Source organism: Mesoplodon bidens, assembly GCF_964165515.1.
Source record: "Mesoplodon bidens genome assembly, chromosome: X".
In the NCBI taxonomy this organism is placed as follows: Eukaryota; Metazoa; Chordata; class Mammalia; order Artiodactyla; family Ziphiidae; genus Mesoplodon; species Mesoplodon bidens.
The window spans coordinates 131842657-131868011 of NC_138163.1; the positions used below are offsets into that span (position 1 = coordinate 131842657).

At 42.8% G+C, this 25355-nt stretch overlaps 1 protein-coding gene across 2 annotated transcripts in view; it reads right to left on the minus strand.

Moving 5' to 3' along the window:
* FRMPD4 (FERM and PDZ domain containing 4) overlaps positions 1–25355 on the minus strand; it is a gene marked incomplete at both ends in the record, with an annotated part of 534860 nt that overhangs the window by 170810 nt on the left and 338695 nt on the right. For both annotated transcript variants that reach the window (XM_081221698.1, XM_081221697.1), the window contains one exon: positions 10153–10269. In XM_081221698.1, coding sequence (XP_081077824.1) covers positions 10153–10269 — 117 coding nt within the window. The remainder of the gene's footprint in view (positions 1–10152; positions 10270–25355) is intronic.

Below are 25355 nucleotides of genomic sequence, written 5' to 3' on the forward strand. Positions count from 1 at the left end.
ATTCCTAGAATACCTTTTAGAGGTAGGTCATGAATGTCAGAGCTGTACAAGAACTGTTACTGACAATAGGTACATCATACAGCTTTCTGGCAAAAACTAGGAAAAAAATGGGGCTCTGGAGTCCTTTTTTAACTCCCTGCATGACTCAGAGTGCAACCTCAGAAAAGGTTTCTTTTCTAGTTTCTTTCATATATGAAGTAAGTGGCAGCTCCCCATTCCACGGGAGGGTTTTGAAAATTTATTAATTATTGAATTAAAAACATGAGAATGGGGTCAAACGCATGATGCTCTAGAGAAAGGTTTGGCAAATTATTACAGCCCACGAGCCAAATCCAGCCCTCGGGCAATTTTTGTAAATAAAGCTTTATTGGAACACAACCTCGTCCATTTGTTTATACGTTTCCTGTGGCTTCCTTCTCACTACGGTGGCAGAGCTGCATTGTGTTGATTTGCAAGAGGAACCACACGGCCTCCAAAGCCTAAAATAATTTGCTGTTCGACCTTTTATAGAAAAGGTTTGCTGACCTGGCCTAGAGAAGTAAGGGCTGGGGGTAGGGGAGGGGGGGAAGTGTATATCTTAGGGTGACAAAAGCCATCCTTGACAGGGCATGGAGATTGCTTTCGGGGGAGCCAATAGCTAGAGGCAAACTTTCCTCTTTGCTAGGCCTTTACTGAGAAAGCCACATGAGAAATGTTTTTTAAAAACCTCAAGAGGTGAGGTTGGGAGGTGAAGGCCGGAGTCTAATTAGTTCTTAACAGATGTAGCCCTCTTAGAAACATGAATGATCAAGGAACCCTGCCATATACTCTCTTAGTAGTGTTACCGCCCTGTACTGGCCATCCACTGACGCTCAAAGTGATGACACAGAAGGCAAGGGGAAGATAGAGGCACGCCTAATTCCCTTTCCTTTCAGTTATCCTCATCCATCAGCAAGCCAAAGGTAGGGAGATTTGGTAGAGTGTGCTCATATCAAGAAGTAAAACAGGACTTTCCTGCTGGCGCTGTGGTTAAGAATCCACCTGCCAATGAAGGGGACACGGGTTCGAGCCCTGGTCCGGGAAGATCCTGCACGCCACGGAGCAGCTAAGCCCGTGCGCCACAACTACTGAGCCTGTGCTCTAGAGCCCATGAGCCACAACTACTGAGCCCATATGCCACAACTACTGAAGCCTGAGCGCCCAGAGCCCGTGCTCTACAACAGGAGAAGCCACCGCATTGAGAAGCCAGCGCACCACAATGAAGAGTAGCCCCCGCTTGTCGCAACTAGAGGAAGCCTGCGCGCAGCAACAAAGACCCAACGGGGCCAAAATAAATAAATGAATAAATTTATTTTTTTTTAAAAAAGAAGTAAAACAAAAACAAAACCTACTGAGTTAGTTTTGTGCAACATTTCTACTTTTCTGTTCAGAATGAAATACATATACATGTGTAACCTATGAAACACAATTGTGTAATTTCGGCAATTCCCCATATGAGTTACATGCTCTTATATTTGCATCTAAAACCCACATTGCACAATATATAAATGATTGGTAACATTCATGCTAATAATTGAAAAATTTAGTTTTTCATTACTTAGAATGGCATTCAATAGCGTATAAAAGACTATGTTGACAGAGAGACAAGAAGAAAGGGAAAATCTTTACATTTTAGTACCTTTATGAGCACTTTTATCCTGCTTATTGAACAAGGGCCCTGCATTTTCATTCTGGAATGGGTACCAAAAATTCAGTAGCTGGCCCTGCATACTTAGCCGTATCCTTTAATATCCAACAGATTTGAGAGTCTCTCCCGGCCTTCCACATTGGAACTGCTATCACCAAACCTGTGTTCCGGCAACGACTGAGTGGCGCACCCTGTGACACAGCTATGGGACACGGCTACTCTTGACTGACGCTCATGCTCATCGGAGCGTCCACTGACACAAAAAGTACCACCATCCCTCATCCTTGCACTTGAAGAGACTCTTCCCTAGAAAGTGCCTATTGACAGCAAGGTTTTACTCAAGCTCTGCAAGGAAGTAGAGGACAGGGCTTGCGAGGGAAGTGCTGTCTCCCACCCTCTGCTGGACCACAGTAAGGCACTCTGTCACCAGCGTTCTGCTATTCCTCTTAGGTAGCAGTGCAGACAGTAATGAAAAGACACCTGCCACAAAGGTGATTCCTTGTCCTCTTCAGTTCAGCCAATTTACTTGGCAGTAATACCCACAGGCCCCACTTGGCATTTGGGACAGGCCAGAATTTCCTGCCTGTGCCCCAGCCTTAGGTGATCATATCAAAATTGCTCTCTGCAAGGGCTGGCTCAATCCAGAAAGAGGACATGCAAAGGCCACTCAAAGGAACCAAGGGGTGGTAGGCAGCCCCAAGCTAGTATTTTAATTACAGGCTGTGATGGAAACCTGGTCATCCAGGTGCTTCTCATTTTCACAGGCTGGCTGTTCCTGTGATTCCAAATGGACTCTGTGACCCACCTCATGTACATCCCCAGGGGCTACATAAAAGCTCAGGAGAAGACAGAACCCACCAGGTCCAGCAGCCAACCTGCTGTCTATAGCTCCGCCCAAATGTGCACGTCCCAAATCTGCCAGAATCAAGTGGCCCAAGGAACTTCAGATAATTACAATCCCTTCAGATACCTTGGCCTGCTGGACAAATACGCCAAGCGTATTAGGGACGTGTCCTAGAATGATGGCCAGATGAAGTCCAACAGCAAAGTTTCAAAAACAAATGTGCAGGGAAAATGAAACCACCACCAATAAGGGAGAAGTCTGCTGAGCACAGTTCTGTGTGCCATATGCTAAGTTAGATGTGGAAGGATGGTGTCATTTCAGAGCTTTCCTGTTAAAAGCCCTTCCATCAGCTCTGCAAACTTACCTTCCAGCTGGGAGCAGTGATTATTAACTCAGCGGAGAGGTGCTTTGTCAGATTTGAAAGAAAACAAATCTGCTTCAATGAAGGGAATAAACAGCCCCTAATGTTCAGCCTGGGAAGCTTTTGCATTGACATGACATAATTACCTTTCATTTCATGTAATGATACTATCACATTTACTTTGTTCCTCCAATTCCAAAATTATAATATACCTCCCTCCCTTGACTGGATGCTTGCGATCCTAAGGAACTCATTTACCTAAATGGCATTTGCTCTTGCAATGAGGCAATTATTTGCATTTTATGCAGAATTCACTGTGTGCAGTTGGAAGCAAAACATTTTATCTAAGAATTCTTCATCAAAAACACAAAAAATGAGGCAGACTGCCTCTTCCCTAATATAATGCTAGTTCTTAACTCTTTGGATATTTAAAACCACACAAAATAACAAAGCAACCCACCTCAAATAGATCTCTCCTATTGCCTTTATTGTCACAACTGTTGATTTCTACAACGCTCTGCATTTTATTACCAGAAACAAAGGGTAACAATTTGAGTAATCTCTCAGATTTGTTTGTCCTCTGTTGAATGTGAGTTAAAAATGTGAGCTTGATAAAGCAGGAAACTGACATCTGCTTCAAATATGAAATTAACCCAGGGGTTGGGTGGTACAACCACAATATCCACATCCAACTTTACAACTTAACTCTTCTTGACTTATTTTTTTTTTTTTAATTTTTAAAGAAGGAAAAGTTCAAGGGCACTCATCACAGAATAACTGATTACTGGAGTCATCCACAGAATAAGAGTAAGACTCTCTTATGAAATCTTGGGGTCAAAATCAAGAAAAAAGTAGCAAAGACTAGCCCTAGAACTACCAAACAATATTTAAAAATGATCAACTGCTTCTTTCCTCTTTGGGACATCTCAATTGGACTAGATAAAGCCTGGAGGGAATACTTAGAGGCTCACACTTTAGGATGACGTACGGTTTTGTCATTTGTAATTTTCATGATGACAGAATCCTGTCACGTTGACTTGACTGTCTTCTGGTTAATAAAAAGGCACATACAGTGCTTGTATTTCTTCAGATCATTCTTTTCTGGAGATAGATGAGCCAAAAACACATTTCACATTGACCACTGAATTGACTGGCAGATAGCAATGGCTAAACGTCTCCCAAGTTGGGCCAAGGCCATACTGGAAAACAAAGTGGAAGTTTCCACATCTCATTACTAATCCCCAATATTCAGGTTTCAGAACTGAATTCTTCTGCATTATGAAGATAGTGACTTGGTTTAATTGCCCCCCATGGGAACTGCTGGTAGAATAATAGAACAGTGTGTCTTGTCCAATACGCACGCAGGACTACATTTGTGGACTTACAGGGTGAAAGTAGCCAGAAAACCAGCAGGCCAAAAAAGAAAAAAAACAAAAAAGCCTCTTAATTTTAGAACTTGAAAAATGAGGACATGTGGTTTGGAAATGACCCTCCAGCCTCCTCTCCCACTATCCACCCCCATCCCTTTCCCCAGACTCCAACGTGGCTCATCTTAATCATGTATTTTGCCAGCTAGTGTTTTGATATTTATTTTGCTCACGTTTAAATTTTTCTTCAATCTACAAAAACCGAATTTCCAGATTTACAAAGCACATTATTTTTGCATTAACTCTACCCACCTCCACAGTTAAATAAGCCTGTATTACTCCATTGAAGTCAAAAATGGAAAATAAGGAACTCACAGTGCTCCCTATTCTCTGACTATGAAACATACTATGTGTCTATAAAGAGCTTAAAAGGGACATCGCTTGGTTGAGAATAATGGTTGGCTGCTCTGTAGTGTGAGGCCCATGGCAACGGCCTGCATCCTTATGCCCACTCCCAAAGGATAGCATTGTTTCCTCCTCGGGGCCTTCCCCTGTATCTACAGCATATTGTATTATTTCATATATCACTTCCACCACACTCTAAGATCCTGGAAGGTAAGACTGTATCTTGCTCATTTTGGTAACTTCATCATTTAGCAGTGCTCAGGAAATGTTGGGGGGGACACACGTTAGGTGTAACCAAGGAGTGCTTTTGCGCATGACCAGGCTGCCCAGGCCATTTCTAAGGATGCTGAGGGGGGAGGGTATGGCAGACACAGGTGGAGATGAGCTGAGCTGAGCATACAATGATTGGGTTGGGGAATCCTAGGGGTGGTGATCAAAGCTTACTATGGATTAAGCTCCATAACAGAGCCCAAAGAACCGAGGCCTTTGAGTCTGACGGTGTGATGCAAATGCGGGTCTGACGAGCCATAAGGACATGGAGATACCAACCTCTGTGAACCTCAGCTTCTTCTTCAAGAAGGAGATTCCTCTATGTGCTTGAACTACCTCACAGGACAGTTGTCAAGATTAAATGCAACCTTACGTCTTGCAAGAATTTTCTAAACGTTGGTAGTGTGATATATAGTTACCTTATGTTATCTAAATCACAACACTCTGACAGCAAAGGGAGGTGCCATCAGTAATTATGTGAGAACAATACCCATAAACCAGGACCCTCCTGGGCAAAGCTGGTTGTATGGTCACTGGTCTGTCTATCCATCTCTATCTATATTCTATACCCATTGATATCTATATCTACAACTCTGTATATTTATAGCCATCTATATCTGTATCAATATCTCTGTAACTATACTCCATAACTTTATCTACATCTGTATCTCTACTCATATCTACAACTATATCTATACCCACCTCCATCTATTATTTATTGATGCTATTATTATAAGAACCATCTCAGAGTACCTCACTTTCTCTATTTCTCTTAATTTCTCTGGCCGTCCACTGCTCCCTCTATTAGCCATTTCTCACCAGGACACTCTCTTCCCCGAGACTCTTCTCTTGGTAGTTTCTCTCTTCCCATCTGCTTCTCTCCCTTCCCCTCTTCTGCTCTCTTAACTGGTAATAATAAGGACTGAGAAATTTTTATTTTGCATCTGTCATGTTTCTTACACCATGTTCTTGGCTCCTCAAAACACTGTAATTTGTATTTCTCTAAGAATACCAACAAAACTTGTCCTTTCTTAATGGAGAATCCAGTGTATTTGAACGAGCAGTAGTTTGCGACTTGGTACCCGTGCATAAACTTTGGGAAAGCCTTTTGATTAGTCTGAGATTCAGTTTTAGCCTATAGAAAATGGGGTAATTATTCCGCATTAATGCAAAAAAAGTGCTTCAGAGCAGCCGCCGTAGCTGTTCATTAGAATCAGCTCAGGAGTTTCTGAAACTATTCCTAGGAGCTATCCCAGATCCAGTGCTACGGACCGAATGTTTGTGCTCCCCCAAATTCTTATGTTAAAACCCTAATCCCCAATGCGATGGCATTAGGAGATGGGGCCTTTTGGGAGGTAATTAGGTCATGAGAGTGGAGCCCTCATAACGAGATTAGTATTTTTATAAGAAGAGACATAGAGAGGTGATTTCTCTTTCTCCTACCCTCTCTTTATGTGAGGATAAAGCAAGAAGGCAGTTCTCTCCAAGCCAGGAAGAGGGCCCTCACCAAGAACCCGACCACGCTAGCACCATGATCTTGGACTTCACATCCTCCAGAACTGTGAGAAATAAATCTCTGTGTTTAAGCCACCAGTCTCTGGTATTTTATTATAGCAGCCCCAATGGACTGAGACACCCAGGCATCAGGATATTTTACTGCTCCCTGGGCTATTCCAATGTGTGGCCAAGGTTGAGAACCACTAGTCTGCAGACTATACAAAATTATACAAATGTACATTAACATGTGCATAATGGCATTTAAAATGTTTTTAACCCTATGGATTAGTAACTCAATAGAAGACAGGTTATCCAGCCCTACTCTAAATAACTGGGGATAGGAGAGGAAATATGAAATTTGAACACACTTTGAACTACCCTGGGTCATATTCTGAAAGATTCATAACAATAGAATTATCTCATTATCAACTCTGAGACTCTAACTTTGAATAGGTGAACCCTGGTTCCTCCCATAGCTTTGTCCATCACTTAAAAGTCGTTCTACCTCCATCAGAAAGAATTGTCTCATGTGAGTGATCATTTAGATCTTAAGACAAGATAAAAAAAGAAGACATCTCTTTCAAAGAGAAAATGTATTAGAGTGGGAAATTAAATGCAAAGGTGCTAATTACTAACCACAGATTACTTTTCAAATTGTTCTTTTAACTTCTAAAACGAATGAGTAGAGATATACTCCATACTGCAAACCAGGCTCCCTAGAAACTTTGGTAATTAGAGTATCTCTTTGTAACGGACATTGCTCAGTAGGTAAGAGAAAAAATCAGAATGATTCTCATTATTTGTAAAACTCATTAGTGACAAAGAAACAATAAGCACTTGTACCAGAAGTACCATTCTTGACATCTTAAAACAGTGTCTCTGACAGGACTGTGGAAATTTACTTTTCAAGTAAAAAAGCTCCACGGATTTAAAAAAGTGACACCAGTGACTTTGGTTTTAAAACTTGCTGTTTAGTAATCAGTGCAGGTTTCTCTATTAAGTTGCTGATCTGCTCTTTCATGTTGCAACAGCTGGCATCGGGCCACTGTAAATGTTAAATTGACACCTGGGCTGGCCCTTAAAAATGTCAATGACATTGATGGAAATGCATATCTGTAGAGCTAGCTGGGGATCCCAGAATCTCTAAACAATAGGCCACAGTTTGGGTTTCTGGCTATTGATCAAATGGCTTGGAATACACAGGAACCTCAATCCAACCAGGGACAAGGAAAAATCCATCTTAATCAGAGAAGTCTGAGCTGTACCTTCCTAAGTTCATAATCCATGTCTTTTAAAACTACATTTCTTTGGCAGAAATTTTTATTGTTTTGAGTTAAAGCATCTAGGCCACCTCAACTGTGCCAATTATGTAAATTCATAACCATGTTACAAAATAGATGGCACAATATAATATCAAATAATATCATCTTTCCACCATTATGAGGGACTTAGGCAAACTATTAAAATTAATGAATCAGGGTTTCCCTGGTGGCAGGCAAACTATTAAAATTAATGAATCAGGGCCTTCCTTGGTGGCGCAGTGGTTAAGAATCTGCCTGCCAATGCAAGGGACACGGGTTCGAGCCCTGGCCTGGGAAGATCCCACATGCCGTGGAGCAACTAAGCCCGTGCCCCACAACTACTGAGCCTGCTCTCTAGAGCCCGCAGGCCACAACTACTGAGCCCACGTGCCACAACTACTGAAGCCTGCACGCCTAGAGCCCGTGCTCTGCAACAAGAGAAGCCACTGCAAGGAGAAGCCCACGCACCACAATGGAGAGTAGCCCCTGCTCACCGCAACTAGAGAAAGCCTGCACACAGCAACGAAGACCCAACGTAGCCAAAAATAAATAAATTAATTAAAAAATAACAATAATAAAGTAAAATTAACGAATCAGAATCTAGGATGTAAACAAACGGTTGGCCTTTCTTCGTGTCTTTGAGCTTTCTGAGAGATTCCGTCCCCACTGCCAAGATTTCCACCATAGTTTCTCTACGAGCACACCCTCAGGAAAGCCTTGAAGAGCCAGAGGGGTCACTTCACACAGGCTCCCTGGAGTGGATCAGATTCAAGGTCAACTTTAATCTTTCCAGGATGGACCCAGGAAACAAGCCCCTCAGCCACCAACTGTACTCTTAAGGGAGGTCCTCTCCCCTCTGCAAATCTAGGAAGGGGAGAGATCTGGGCTGCAGAGACTAGGAAACCACTGACAACACTCACATGAGTTTTTCCCTAGCTACTTTCCAACAGCCCTAACTTAGAGGTGCTGGGCTGTCCAAAAGACCAAATACTCAAAAATCAATCTTGGCAGAGATTTCTATTTTTATAAAAATGATCCCCTACATCACGTAGATCCTATATTTGCTAATCAGTCCATAGTCAGCCTGGATGGAACAAAGAATCAAGCCTGTGGTATTGAAAGATTTCCCCCCCCCTTGGCCTCCAACCTCTGCTCACTTGTATTAGGGTAGGCCAACCATGCTTCCTGATTTCAAATCTATTTCACCAACTTCTCATAATTAAGAATATTTCACTTTGGAGAAGCAAATAGAGTGAACTCTTGCTGTTTTGAGAGGTGCAATATAAGCACGTTTTTCATACAACTGCAAAAACCCAGAGCACTGCAGCCTCTGTGAAAATCACTTTGGTCATTCTTGAAAAAAGTAAACATCAAAGTACCGTATGATCCAGCAATTCCACTGCCAGGTATATACCCAAAAGAATTAAAAGCAGGGATGCAAACAGACACTTGCATACCAACGTTCAAAGCAGCATTATTCACAAGAGCAAAAAGGTGGAAACAACTCAAATGTCCCCTGACAGATAAATGGATAAAAAAAAGTGATCTATCCACACAATGAAATATTATTCAGCCTTAAAAGGAATGAAATTCATAGATGTTCTACAACATGGATGAACCTTGAGGACATTATGCTAAGTAAAATAAGCCAGATAAAAAAGTACAAATACTGTATGATTTCACTTAGATGAGGTACCAGGTGCTGGAGGGAGGGGGAGTGGGAAACTGTTGTTTAATGGAGACAGAGTTTCTGTTGCAGAAGAGGAAAAAGGTCTGGAAGATGCAGGTGGTGAGAGTTACAAAACACTGTGAATGTAGTTCATGTCACTGAATTGTACACCTAAAGGCAGTTAAGATGGTACATAAAATTTACCATTATGTTAAATACAACAGAACCACTATATATATAACATAAATAACATAACTGTTATGAAATATATATTTTACCACAATTAAAAAAAAAGAGTACCACAAAAAATCCAATACCTCAGCCAGTGTTAGTGGGACCAATTTATAGTACAACCTGTAATGCACATAATCCTTTCAGCTGATTTCTCTAGTTGCAGATGAGCCAGTAACATTCCTGCCTTAACCATTTCTACAAGGCTTTCCAAATGACCCTCCTCCATATCAAACTTTAGTTACTAGCCTCAGACAATCAGTACAACTGGCCTCGGATTCAATAACATACATGTTTGCTCTGGCCCAGGAGTACCTGATACCCTGGGAATTGCTAGCCTAGGATGGCACGTGCCCAAGAACAAAGCAACCTCATGTCACAAGATATGGAAGGCCCAGGGGATCACCTGCTTGAGGCATGGCCTCCAAGTGCCTAGGAGTCCTCAGTTTAAGTATGCTAATTCTCCTGAGCCAAGGGTCAAAACAGAGACATCCCCAAAGCCAAAGATTAAACAACTGTTCATGCCGTGTGTTCAACCTACTTGATGAAGCAGTCTCGTCCATCCCGGTTTGCCGTCATCTCCCATCCATAGGGCGGCACCTGGTTCAAGCCCCAGGTTCCCGAGGGAGGTGGCCAGCCTGAAGACTTTGTCCTGTGGCTGGAAAAAAGAAAAGCAAAGCATCATTACACCTGACTCCAGAACACTTCTTCTGAGACAAACCCCAGAAGGGGCACAGGACTTGCCCCTCTCCATTACGGGCTCTGTCCTCAGCTGACAAAATGAACGATTAGCATGTTTTTGTGTCAGGTGCCACGCTCAGTATCTTTCTTCATAGTATCCCGCAAGCTGTTCCCAGCTGCCCTGTGAGCTAAGTATACTCATCTCGTTTTACAGATGAGGAAACAATGAATGGCTCACAAAGCTTAAGTAACTTTCCTGAGGACACACAAGCCAATTCTGAACAAACGTTTAGCACACTTTCCATGACACTAGGCATTCCTGGGACCAGACATTAGGACGGTTTGGCATATAAACAGATATCACACCACAATATAAATGCACAAATGAAAACAGATTCCTGTTTTTATGGATCTTAAACAAATAACCCCAAGCCTCAGTTTTCTGGACTCCTGTGACCAAAATACAAAATTTCCACTCATGTTAACCATACTCCAGTCAAGGTGACTGGTCATAAAACCTTAGACAAACTCTCCATTTCAGTTGCAATGAAAATCCACACATTAACTTTTACAGTTTCTAGTCCACACCTGAAATGTGACTCGTCAGCAAAATGAAAGGGTAGGTTAAGGAGAATTTTCTAGAAGCCTGCCTTTCCAAGAACAAGAGGAAAAAGGAAGTGACCTCACGCGACAAGCAGCTGTGATGGGCAGCGTTGCACAGTGACAATTCCCATCCAGAGGCCTAAGCCCAGTTTCTGGAACACTGCTGCATCTTGGCTGCTCCTCTGCTGCCTGTGACCTGCAGAAATGCCACTGTCCTCTCATGAACACCACAGACTCCTGTAAAGCTCAACCGTGGGAAGGAAATATATGCTGCCATTTTAGGATCAATCAACATCCTTCATCATTTGTCCTCTGGCTCCAGGTGAAGTTCCCCACTCTGGATGGCCTGTTAGATGTTCTACGTGGTTCCAAATTGCAGACAGGAACCAAAATGTGTATGTGTGTGTCCGGGGAGCAGTGAGGACACTTCCAGGGCCTCACAGTCAGCATCTCAATAGTGAACCTGGGAGCCCTTGGCAAGAGGCGCCCTTCCCCCTGCACCAGGCATAACACACACGGCTTGTACAACTGTCCACGGCAGCCCTCCTGCAGCAAACATCCAAATCAGGGGTGTCAACCTGTCTGTGAGGAGGGGAGGCTTTTAACTTCCCAGGATGCAGGGCATCTCACCCCCAACCTCCACCCTCACCCAACTTACACAGCTGACCACGAACGGATGCTTCTCCTCAGCGGAAACCAGCCCCATTTCCTGTAAGTTTTCTGGAGAGCAACTAGTTTGCAGAATTTTAATGACCTTCGTTGCCTTTCTTTAACTTCCTTTCAGTTTTCCCACATCCTTCAGAAAGCGTGGGGAGCAAAAGAGTTCACAGATTTAACACAGGTCCCGCCAACTTAGAGGCCCACCACAGGGCTAATTCCCACCCGTGGACTATTACACGAACAGACATGCCAAGTTTTGGTTCCTCTTCTCTACACCCAAGCCAGCAGTGGCAGTTTCCTCTGGTGGTGTTTGAAGAGCGAGCTGCTTGCCTGCGGTGAGAGCCCATGGCTTGGTCCCCCTGAGGTTCTACAGAAAGCCCGCCAATTTCTCCACAGCAGCAGAGGATGCATTCGGACCGAGCCCTTCGAGGTATGAACACAGTGTATACTGTTGTTAAAAAGTTTTGCAAAAGCAAAAGCAAAGGTACAGTAAGAGGTGACGCATAGAACATTCCTTTAAGTGAAAGGAAACCTATATAGAGAATGCAAGAATTTATTCCGGATTACTAAACTACGTCCAGTATCAGAATGTTCATCTTTCCCAGAGGGGGCGAACTTATTAAAAACAAACTGTCTTCTTTTCTTTTCTCTTTTCTTTCCTTTCATTCTCTTTTTGCCCCCTGAAGTCTGAATCACTAAAAGAAAGATGCTGGCTTCCTAATATAATTTACATGTAAAATACAGGGTTATAATACTGAGCAAGAGGGAGCCTGACTTTTATTATAAACTGCATTCTGTCCCGTAAGGTATGTTCAGGAAATAGTAAAAAACCAACAGTTCAGCGAGATGTTTTCAAATAAAGCCTTTTGTCATAAAACACCAAATACAGTGCTAATACTAGAAAAAACACTCACTGAGTTATTTCGGGGCAAGGGACATCAACTGATATAAAATAAATCATTGAATAATTAGAATCAGACATGACTACATGTTTGCCTGTTAATATATTGACATAAAATACATGGGTCGGAATGACATTCGTAGAACTTAGCAAATTAAAATTAAAAGCAAATTAAAGTGCCAGTAGGAACCCCCCCCCAAAAAACCTCTTTTCTAAGTATCTAACCATACATCCTCAAATCAAAGATGACGGTCAAAATTAAGGAGGGGTTTGGCTCCTATGTCTGTGTGGTGTGGTTAGTGGAAGTCCACCTTGGAAGCAGGCAGTTGCTCTCCACTGGGAAGATGCTCCGGGGACCTCCTTTCCTGGCTCCCGTCTCTGTGGCTGCACCAAACTGCCTACCACTCCCAACTGCCCCCCACCCCAGTGCTACGGAAAGACAGTTTTTATTCTACCAGGAGTGCAAAGAGCTGGCCCCTGGAGAACAGTGGCAGGGCCAGTGCACATAAATGCAGAGTCTTCTGGGCCTTTTGCTTTAGAGCCGCCTCAGATGCAGAGATTATCTTCAGGATGGATCAGGTGCTGCTATGAAAATACAGTCCTGTGCAGAACTCCTCACTTCTGGCTGTAACACTGACCCTGTGTCCCAGTGTGAGATGCATGCCCTTTATTTCCTCCCATTTCAGAAAGAGTCCACTCTGAGTTCCTGGGCATCCTTCCCAGGGGCTGAGGCCTCTTCAAACTTCTCCTCTTTGAATGAGGTCTTACTTTTCTTGTCCAAAGACCTATTAGCCTCAAAGGTTCTCTTGACTCCCTCTGTGCAGGCTAAAGACTGTCCTGTGAATAGGAACCCTGCAGCTCTGCTCAGCTGCCGGCATGCAGGTTGGCCCCATGGAGATTATTTGAAAGGACCCCTCTAGCCTAGGGTTTGCCAGATTTAGCAACTACAAACGCGGGACACCCAGTTAAATGTGAATTTCACACAAATATCAATTTTTTTAGCATCAGTGTATCTCATATAATATTGAGGAATACTTACACTAAAAAAAATATTCATCACTTATCTTAAATTCAAATTTAACGGGGTATCCTGTATTTTATCTGCAATCCCTACTCCAGCCCCTCAAATAAATGAGCACCCAGATTCTCTGAGAGTATCAAAGAGGCTAAAATATCATAGGCTAGAATCTTTCTGATTTGTCTTTACCTTAGTAGCAGGACTGAATACTGCTACCAATGAGTCTAAAATGTGAAAAGAAGTACCCTCAGCTACTTGACTAGATTCAGACCAAACAACAACCTCCTAATATGTGTCTGGGGGTGCATGAGGATTACAAGTGGTCAAAATCCAGCATTTTCTGTATTTCCCGAATTGAGCTGACAAGAACCCATCTTGCAGTTTTTGTTAACGATTACCAGGCTCTAGAAATTATGATTCAGCAGGTCTGAATTACAACCAGGAATCCATGAGTGTGTGTGTGTGTGTGTGTGTGTGAGAGAGAGAGAGAGAGAGAGAGAGAGAGAGAGTGTGTGTGTGTGTGTGTCTGTTGAAACAAGTAATCCTGATGACTCTTACCTTAAAGTAGGGTTGCTAGATTCAGCAAAAAGCAAAACAAAATATAGAATGCACACTTAAATTGAATTTCAAATAATTTTTAGTATAAGTACATCCCGTGCAACACTGGGGACACAGTTATACTAAAAAATAATTACTTGCTATTTTTCGAAAATTCAAATTGAACCAGGCATCCTATATTTTACCTGGCAAGCGTGAGGTTTGGGAAATACTAGTCCTTGCTACTCAAAGTTTGGGCTGAAGTCCAGCAGCACGGGTTTCTCCTGGTTGTCTGTGTGAAATGTAAAATCTGCATTCAGTCAACAGCCCTAGGTGATTCATATACCCACTAAAGTTTGCTAAGTGCTGCCTAAATCAGCAAAGCCTGTGAAGCCTCACCACACATTGGAACCACATGGGGGAACTTGTAAACGACAGATGCCTGGGACCAAGGCCAAGCCATTCGAGTGAGAATATCTGCAGATGAGGCCCAGGCATCAGGATTTTATACCCCGACATGGCTGCTACTGCTCAGTCATTCTACCGTTGTTTTTAGCTCACAGGAGGTAGGACAGGCAGGGTGTGGCGGTCAAGAGCACGCAAGCTGGAGCAGGAGGTTTGCCAGGCGTGGTCTGTGGACCAGTAGCAGCATCACCCATGAATGTGTTAGAAATGCAAATTCTTGGGCACCATCCAAGACCTACTAAACCTGAAATTCTGGGGATGCGGATGACTCAGCAATTTGTGTTTAACCAGGCTCCAGGCTACGCCGGTGCCCACTTGACTTTGAGAACCACCGAGTTACAATCAGACTCTCTTCAATTCAGGCATTTATTTTTCATAATCTCGAGGGAGTTACTCAACCTCCCTAAACCCCTCAGTCCAGCCCCTCCTCTGTAAAATGGGGGTAATAGGACCGCATCTTGGGGTGACAAAATGCATTTTGTAAAGATTTCAGTATGCTGCCCGGCACACAGTATTATAGTACGTGCTATAAATTCTTTGCTAAGTAAACCTCTACCTAACCCTCAAGAGAATATAAGACTTGGGGTGGTTACACAAGTATAAGTGGCTTCATCCATTCTCAAAACAGCAGCAGGGTGAAAGGCTCAGTCATCACTTTTTTCCAGTCTGGCAAGAGCAGGGTAAGAAGGGCCTGCAGCAAACAGTTAACACCTTCCTATAAGTTACGAAGTGGACGAGTTCAGCGGAAGTAGAAGAAAATATCCGAAATTTGTTTTGTTTTTTAACCAGGAATCATGTGTGTGTGTGGATCCATGGTGCCGAGGGTCAATTTCCACCTGTCTCAGGCCAGGCTTTGAGATTCCTTGCAACTCTCATGTTCTGTGACTTCAACCTGAGATCATGGCTGTGTGAACCACTTTCAAACGCTTAGCTCAGCCTTAAAAATAGCGACCTACATTGGCAGGGCTATTTAAGTCATTCCAGAAACTCCCAACAACTGACTGAACTGGTTTGCAACTTTGTGTTATATTTGCAACAGATTGAAAGTGTCCTGGACAAAAAAGATCTTTATATTTCATAAGAAGTGAAAGCAGCTATGAAGGGCACAGCAAAGGTACAGAACTATTCATGCTGAGACCATTCGAGGAAGCAACCCCTGGTCACTTCCTGTGTGCATGCCTCTAAATCCTGGGCCAAATCTTGATGGCAAATCTTCTCTAGGAGAAGCAGTTTATTAGAAACCACCTGCAGGCCGCTAGAAACACACCCCAGCATCAGAAAAAGGGATGCCGTAGGGGAGGAGGAATGTGAGGTCCGGTTCCCAACTCCCAAGTCAGACAGATTCAAATGCTGCCACTTACTAGCTTTGCGACTCTGGACTCTCAATTCTTTGGGTCTTATTTTCTTCACATGTAAAATAGAATTGGTCTCGCTCAATGATTCCCTCCCGAGACACGTGGCAACATCTGGAGCCACTTTTGGTCGTCATAATCAGGGGAAGCGGTACTCCTGGCATCTAGTGGGTAGAGGCCGAGGATGCCACTAAACAGCCTACAGTGCACAGGATGGCCCCATCACAAATGACAAATGTGCCCCTGCTTAGCTCATAGAGTTGTCGTCAAGAATAAACAAAGTGATGAATGTACAGTTCTTAGCACGGTTCTTGACTTATGTAGGTGCTCAATACACTTTAGTGGGGAAAAAAAAGCCTTCTCAATGTTTCCACTTAAAGCCTAATTACGATAAGTAGAATGCATCTTTACATCGGAGAGAATCCATCTTTACATCAGAATTCACAGTCACTTAATAGCTTCACGGCTTGGGGTGAATTACTTGGCCTTTCTGGGTTTTGGTTTTCCGTGTGAAATGGAAATAATAACATCCACCTCATGGCGATGTTATGCAGAGATGAGATACGTAAAGCCCTGCAGTGCTTGACTCATTTAGAATAGTCTCACCACATGGTATGTTGTGTTATAAGTGGCAGTCATAATAGTAATGGAAATAACTTTTGTATTTGACCAAATAGTTTAAACAGCGCTTCTATATACATTATTTCTTTAGATATTCACGAGCCTGTCTCAGCCCGCAACAAAATGCCTGATAAAGCATTAGTGTTTCCATTATAAAGAGGAAGAAACCGAGGCGCAGAGAGAAGGTATAACTTGCCCAGCGTTTGGTGGAGTTACCAGCTTTTCTTCACTGGGGCAAACAGGCACTGCGATCTTGTTGGGAGACAAACACCGTGTTTCACATAGAATGTACGAGCGATGGAAACGGGCAGAGAAGGGCGGGGACCACCCACACTCATCTGATGCAAAGGGTATCCAGGACTGAACCCCGAGGCTTCCTGATTCAAATTCCCTCTAAATCACACTGTATCATAATTAAGTGTAACTTCAACTCATGGGCTTCTTCATATACCTGGTAATACTTAGGACCAGTAGCCAGGATGAAGCTGCATCCTCTGAACTTGATGTTGAGAAATGAATTTTCAGGTCCGTTTAGTATATGAGAAAACCTAAGCCACAGTTACTCAGTTATTCATCCCCGATATAGAATGACTCTATACAAATCCAGTAAAATAAAACGTGACCCAGAATTTGATTATCCTTATCTCTTTGGACTCACAAAGATGATTTTCAGAATAACCCAAGTTATAGAGTGCTAAATATGGTATTATAAGACTTAAAGCACTTCCTCATTTATTTTGCTCTAAATGGTGGCAGGGTTACTTACGGTACCCGAAAACCTACAGAATTCAGAACTTCACAGAGCATGCAAGCAGATGACCTTCAAGGTTGACGTGCAATGTGGGTTGAGGTAAAGGAAGCAGAGGGAGTGAGAAAAATGAACAAAAGATGATTCTGGATGAAAATTTTAAAAACTCCAAATTTGGTGGCAGCCTTGTTCCTTTGGTGACCAACCTCGTGGGCCCTACTGGGGCTGGAGGGGTTCCTGCTCTTCAAGGTTTCTTGTCCCCGTGGATCAGTGAGGAACAGACTGATATCCTCCCGCCCCCCAGCCTTTTGGTTCCAGTTAATCATGCCGTTGAGACACAGACACCTTCTGAATTAGGTGTATTCTCTCCCGTCTCAGAACTAAACCTCTTCATGCAATCAGGCTTTACTACAGTACTAACAGCATCTCAATCTTATACCAGATGTAACAGCTTTCCATCCTATAGCCCATTATTAGCAGCTCCTAGGGCAGGTGCACGTGAAGAAAGCAATGTTGACGGGGTAAAAATAACATCAAGGCCTTGCACACAGAAGACAGAATCATCCGCCAACTACTGTGAAGATTTCACTTCTGTTATGACAAGGAGGACAGGAAAATACAGTAAACGGGGAAAAGCAGGCAATTCAAAACTACTTTAAATATTAATACCAAGCCTCATAAAAGCAGAAACGTAAAAATATATTCATTACAAAATCATTTTAGTCAAGCAGAAATGCATTACTAATCAGAAGTTTAACTACAGTAAAAACATGTGGATGTATATTGTTATTACCAAATTTAAACATTTTTCTGATTATTTTCATCTGCTTGGTTGCATAATTTACCAACCCACACAATAAAACTAATTGTGTGATTATATATCCATGGTTTTCACTGCAAACCTCTCACCAGCCTGCTGAATTACTTGTTTCCCAATTGCGTACGTGGGAGAATTACCAGGAGAATTAAATTTAAGCTAACTGGTTCTCCTTCCCCCAATTTGCACATACACACTTGAGCCTCACTCTGTAAACAATCCGGTGACACACTCAAGACATCCTAAGACTCTGAGGCCACATATACAGCTGACCGTGAATCTGGGAGGACAATTATAATTAGCCCTGTACTGTACAGGAGAAAATAGATACAGACAGGCCGGGCTGGCCAAGGATGCCCTGAGAGGTGTTACAGAGCTAAATGTGGGAACAGTCAGCCAATGGTCTGGAGCCCCTCTCACTGGAACACTGGACTATGTGCTCACGAGCCTGTAGCTGTGGCTCCCGGCTAAGCACGTGATGCCAGGTGCAGATGCTACGCTCGGTGCACCCCCGTGCGGCCAGGACCATGTCTCCTCCATCTTTCTATCTCTGATACTCAGACTAGTGTCAGCACACAGGAGATGTTCAATGTGAACTGCACTCATAAAGGAATCCAAGGTACATGATGGTCCTGGCCTAGAATCTTAGGCATTAAAACCAGAGCTCCCCGGCACTTCCCTGGCGGTCCAGTGGTTAAGACCCCACACTTCCAATGTAGGGGGCACGGGTTCGATCCCTGGTTGGGGGACTAAGATCCCATGCATGCCACACAGCATGGCAAACAAAACAAAACAAAAACGGAAACAAACCCCACCATAGCTCCCTGCCTAATCAACGCATATAACAAATGCTGGTCGAGCACCTAGTATGTACCACGTGCTGTTCTACGTGTTTGTAATACATCACGTCAACACAGAAAATAAACACCCCCAATCATCTGGCCCAGATCTTCTTTTCCAGCCGAGCAACCTACTAATTTTGCTAAGAATATGCTGCTACTTTTAAACTAACTCACCTATAGTCCCTGAACACGCGTGTTTCCCATGTTCATATCTCCATGTCTTCGTTCATGCTATTCCCTCTGGTTAAAACATTCTGCTTCCCCCACTCCAACTCCCTGACCTCTCCATATCTGTCCAAAAATGATCAATCTTCCAAAACGCATATCAAATGCTACCACTGCAGAAAGCAGTCCCTGAATCCCCTGCCCTAAAATCATTACCTTGTTTCCCTATGCTCACGGGAAGCGAGTGTTTGCACTACTGAGGTAGCATCTACCTTGTATAATTACCAATAACTGTGGGAATACATGTCTTCCTAGATTGTAAGCTCTTGAGCGTTAATACCACTTTACAAAATTCTACCTACTGCACATAGTTGGTGCTCAATAAACACTTATTTGTTAATACAGTCATTGCAACTTGAACTCTTCTAATTAGCCTTGCCACCTTCAATTGGAATTCTCTCTTGCCAGTTGTGATTCTCCTACCCAACTGTGATTTCCTTAGGACAGGGGCGAGTCTCCTTCATGTTTAGATCCCTGGAATCCACATTTGGCAATGGTAGGTGTGCAACATATACTGTTTGTTAACTGACTTGTCCTGTTATACTTGGTTTACTAAGGGCTACGAAGTAGTACAGAAATAGGAATTTTATCATTGCTTTCGATGGGGAACATACATGCATGGAAGCAATAATATAACTTCTGCATGTCACCCTCTTTTGTTGAATGGCTAGGGGGAATCTATGTCTCTGCATGATGAAAATGTACAGACATGGGACTCACGGGATTTGCCTCTGAATTCAGCCATGACCGACAGGCCCACACTCTACGTAATTGGATCCAAAACCACAGTCCCTTTTTACATCAGAACTGAGGGCAGGATTTGGCACACAGAAACTGTTTTATAATAGCATTTGTTTGAATAAACGAATGAATGAATGAACAGCAGTCAAACTTTGGAGCATCCTCCAAAAGGAGCCATATGACAGTGACTAGGCAGGTCCAGGATTTCAACAGACAGGACCCTGCAGCCCAGAAGGCAACGCCAAGATAGGAACTTGCTGCCTCGGCATTCCTGAAAGCCTCCTGCTTTTGTGAAGACAAAATTGCAATTCAGAGGCCCCAGATCAAAACCAAAGGCCTTAAATCTAAACCTCACTATTGCCAAATGTTTAGCCTTGATCAGTGTCCTTGATAGAAGGTCGCTTTCATTTTTCTAGTTCAACGTTCCCGTATCTGGAAATGGCTCTTCACCGATGACAAGCTCCCAATCCTTACCAGGATTATTCGCTCCCCCGACTTGTCATTTTGTAAAATCTCAATCACAGAAAAGTTGAGTGAAACAGTCATCCTTGTGCTATTCACCTAGAGCAGTGGTCCGCAACAAGGGGTGATTTTGCCCCCCAGTGGACATTTGCACTGACGGGAGACATTTTTGGTTGTTGCAACTGGGGGTGGTGGTGTGCTACTGGCATCTAGTGGGTAGAGGCCAGGGATGCCACTAAACAGCCCACAGTGCACAGGACGGCCCTGCAACAAACAATGATTTAGCCCCAAATGTCAATAATGTGGAGGTGGACAAACTATGACCTAGGTTTATCAATTATTCGTATTTTTCAACATTGCTTTTAACCCCTCTCCCTTCACTCCTTTGTCCACTTCCTCTGTCTCCGTTTATATATGTGAAATGTTTACTTGAACCAATAGACATCAGGACATTTCACCCCCAAATTCTGCAGCAACTCTCTCTTAAGAAAAAGGATACTCCCCTTTAAAACCATAATACCATATTGCACTCAAATTTAATACTGATACAATACTATCTAATATATAGTTCATGTTCAAATTTCCCCAATTATCCTAACACTTTTCCTTCATAGATTTTTGGGGGATTTAACTGGGTATCCAATCAAGCTTGACGCTGTGCATTCAGTTATCCTGTCTCTTTATTCAACCATGTTTTAAAGGTGCAACATTATCATAAATTTAAGACTCGAGAAAAGATGATGCAAACTTTTGCTTCAAAATCCATCGATAATGGCCACTGTTTATAAATCACACCATAGGGCCTCTTCTAATGTGACTCCAGGAGTTCACACAGGGTCTGGCAATGGAACTTGTGCACCAGATACTGTGTGTGAGTTGAGCTGACACACAAGTCCTTAGAATCTTTTATGCAAGGGCCATAATTGTAGGCAGCTGGGACTGGGCCCCAAAGACTCCTAGGATTTTTCAAAGGGCAGAGTTCAAGATGGGAACAGAAATTAATAACTTAGCAGCAACCAGAAGAAAGAACAAAAAGGGTCCTAGAATTGATGATGAGGAAACGAGCCAGTCAGAGATGAGAGGCTCCCACTCTCTGGTTGTTAGGGCAGGATGGGCAAGGGGGAGCCGGCACGGGCACACAGCAGGCATCGCAACAAGGTTTTGACATCAAAGAACATTCTACCCCAGCTAAAAAGTCCCTCACAGATGTCTTGATGTGCTAGGAGCCTGGGTACAGCCTGACTAGGTTGTTCACCTTTGCTGGAGAACGCCAGATCAGAAAGGATCTGAGCTGGCAAAGGAATCTCTTGAAAAAACAGGACAGTTGCGTTGAGCTAATTACTGGAGGGAGGATTGGCCCATCCGGATGAAGAGAGGATTCCGAGTGGACACAAAGGGCATTGTACACCCAAGCCTCTACAAAGAGAGACTTGTGAGGTCAGTCAACAAACATTCACTGAGCACGGACTCCCCTCTGCAAGGTTCTGGGGTCGGCCTTGCGTATGATGTCACAACCCTAGAGTACAGTTCTCACTCTGTGCGCTATAATGTAGTCTGAGTACTCTTTTTCTTTTCCAAGCACCAAGTGCCCTCATGACACTACATTCACTCATTCACTCAATCATTCAAAACATGTTTTTGAGGACTTCTGTGCCAGTCCTGGTGCAGAGCTAGAGCTGTGACAAGCAGATAGGAGTTGGTAACATTGATGAGGAAGGCTGGCCTCGTGGCTCACCCTACCTAGGCATGGTCTGGACACTGGGTTTTGCCCTGAGCTTTCATTGGAACTCCTCAGGTAGGAGTCCCATGTTGGGAAATTCAGGCATCAGGAAACAGGGAAGTCTTCCTTACACCTCTCTATTTAGCCCACATGGACAACAATTTCATCCATACTGACCATTAAATACATTTCCTACTTCACCTCGGGCCCAGTCTTTTGCTCTGAGCTGTAATATGGAACCCAAACACACCCTCAGGACCCAGCAAATGCATCATGTCATAGAACTGAACAGTGATTATATGAGTAATGAAACCCAGCATTGGCTGCACCTGCCAAATGGCCTAATCTAATTTTCAAATGTGTTGTGAAAACGCTTTTGCAAAGACATCATTTTGAGAGGCAGCATTCATGTTCATATTTGACTTATTTTATAGATGACTCAGGACCTAACACTGCTACTCACCAAGCTCAGCCAAGTCCAACTGGCTTCCCAGGGAGCATCCTCAAGAACCATATAAGAACGATTCAAACACTTCCTGAGTTAGCTCTCCATTGTGAAAATTATATTTGCACTGTCTGTTGGGGACATGCACATATATTCTGATCATTTTAAAATTTTTATGGATTAACATATAAAGTAGGTACTTATATGGACTGTAGTTTTCTTAATCTTCTTAGACTTGCTTAATGACTTTAGAATCCTATGTTAAAAGTGTACCTAAGAGCTATCTCTCATTCCATTAAGCTTTTTTTTTTCATTCTGAGTAAGATAATTAAGTATTACTTAAAAATTATCCTCAATTAGGTACCAGCAGAAATAAAAGGAAAGAGATTATAAAAGTGAAGAGAGAGAAGAAGAAAGTGCATTGACTATATATGTACCCTTTGGGAACTAAAAGTAAAAAAGAATACAGAAGAACACTGGCCTGGAAGGCATGAGAATAAGTTCTAAGTCTACCATTTATAGCAGGGATCAGCAAACATTTCCTATAAAGAATCGATAGTAAATATTTTCAGCTTCAAGGGTCATTGTGGTCTCTGCAGTATTTACTCAACTCTACCGCTGGATCTTTAGCAGCCACGGACAAGGTGTAAACTAATGGGCACAGCTGTGTTCCAAGAAAACGTTATTCATCCCCCGCCCACCAAAATTTGTATTTGGCTCATCAGTCACAGTTTGCTGACCCCTGATTTACAGTGGCACCTTGGAAAAGTCATTTATATTTCTGTCCCTCGAGATTCTGATCTGTAGAATGAAGGCGCTGGACTAGATTTCTGAGGTCCCTTCAGGCTCCAAAATGTTCACCTCCATCAGCTAAACAGGTCTCTTTCTAAAAGGCCGTAATCTTTAACAGGATGGAAAGAAACCCAGATGCACAAATTCCGCAAAATTCCTATTTTTCACAGCATTTGACCCAAAGGTAGAACATTATAGTTCAATCCATCACATAGCTGAGTATTTACGGGGAGTTTTAAACCTCTGAAACATTGATCTTGTCTGATAAATAGGGCCACTATCTGGATGAGTGGTGTTTCAAATATGTAATATGTAGGCAGTCTAAAACTGTAATGAAAAACTTGCTATAGTGGCTGCTTTCCAAAATTCAAATCAAGATTTTGGGGGGCCTGTAGAAAGAGTATCATGAGCTGATTTTTTTTTAGGGTTTTCAAATGTGATGCTATAAGAGGGTTTTAATATCAAGATGTTCGATGCCTAATAATATCTACTGTTTTAGCCTTATTCACATTTTTAAACCACCAAAGGCCATTCATTTTCCAAGCTAAAATGTGTCTATTTTCCATTGAAAATACGCTCGAGTTTGGTTTGCTATTTCAGTGTCTGCTGGGGACTTCTTCCTTTACTGCTGATTTATAATCCTTATAGAACAGATGTTTAGACTGCACCTGCTGACACCCTTAACACGGGAAGCCAGAGAGTTACAGCACACTCTGGCACACCTAAGCATGCTGGAATGCGAAAATGTGCTGTCTGGCTCCCTTCCCCAGAGTTAGACTGCATGTGTGATATTTTTAATGGGTTATTTATAATATCAACAAAACACATCGTCTTAGTGGGCTTTTTTTTTTTTTTTTTTGCCATGTCGCACAGCTTGTGGGATCTTAGTTCCCCAACCAGGGATGGAACCCGGGCCCTTGCCAGTGAAAGTGCAGAGTCCTAACCACTGGACCGCCAAGGAATTCCCTAGTATGCTTTATTTTTCTCTAATTCTAGGAAGATTTCTGGTGGCTTTTCATTTAGCGCTATTTCATACAGAGACGCATGGCTTTGTTCCCGCATTTACATGACCATCGCCTCGCCCTGTCACAAGTCTGAACGCATCATGCAGTTTCATGGCTTCTCTTCATTTTCCTCAGTGATTAATACAGAAGCAACAAATGTGTGTACATGATGCAAACTGCAGAAATTTAAATTTTTTAAATACTCCCTGACCGGATATCAAAGGGGAATTCATTATTTCCCTAGATTTCTCAATATCTACACATTTTCAAGGGCCTCCAAAACGTATAAGGGTGGAGAACACAAGAAACCTCATAGAGGACATGAACAGATACACTTGAAAAGATCTATCTGCCACTCGGCACCACCCTACTCCTGGTGTTTTGGTCTTGAAACAACTGGGAAGATCCGAAGGAGAAAACCTATTCTAAATGGTGCCGAGTAACACTACTAGGGTTGCTTAGTTTTTGGCCCATCTTCCCCAACTTCCATTTCGAGTTCATTCATATTTTTCATTCCCTCTGCTCCAAAGGTAGGCATGTTATCACTGAAGACAGAGAAAGATCCAGAAATTCCTTGCCTAACTCAAATAACGGCCACATGTAAGCTCTGCTACATTTTTATGTCCAAACACAATCATTTTATAAAGTGGGACAAAAACCATCATGTATTTCCCAAGATGTGTCACAGAGAAGAAATGAGTTGAAAATACTGGGGAGACAGTAAGCGCTCAGTATTTCTACATCTTGGAGTAATTACTTCCACAACAAGGAAGACATTTACTTACAAAGCATGCAGACTGGCACGTGGGAAAGATCTATATCGTAACCATGTCGGACATGCTAAGTTTTTATTAGACAAGTCTTAGAAATCTGTTCCTCTGACAATGATAATAAACACTACAAGTGTTACTATTTCCAGGGAAGAGATTTTAGCAACTAAATGATACCTCTATTAGAACAGTGCTGCAAAGCCTTTTACGATGAAAAGTGCCTCTTACAAAACAGTTTCTCCAACTTTAAGATGCACACGAATTAGCTGAGCATTTTGTTACACTTTGGGTTCAGATTCAGCAAGCCTAGGGTGGGGCTCAAGAATCTATATTTCTATAT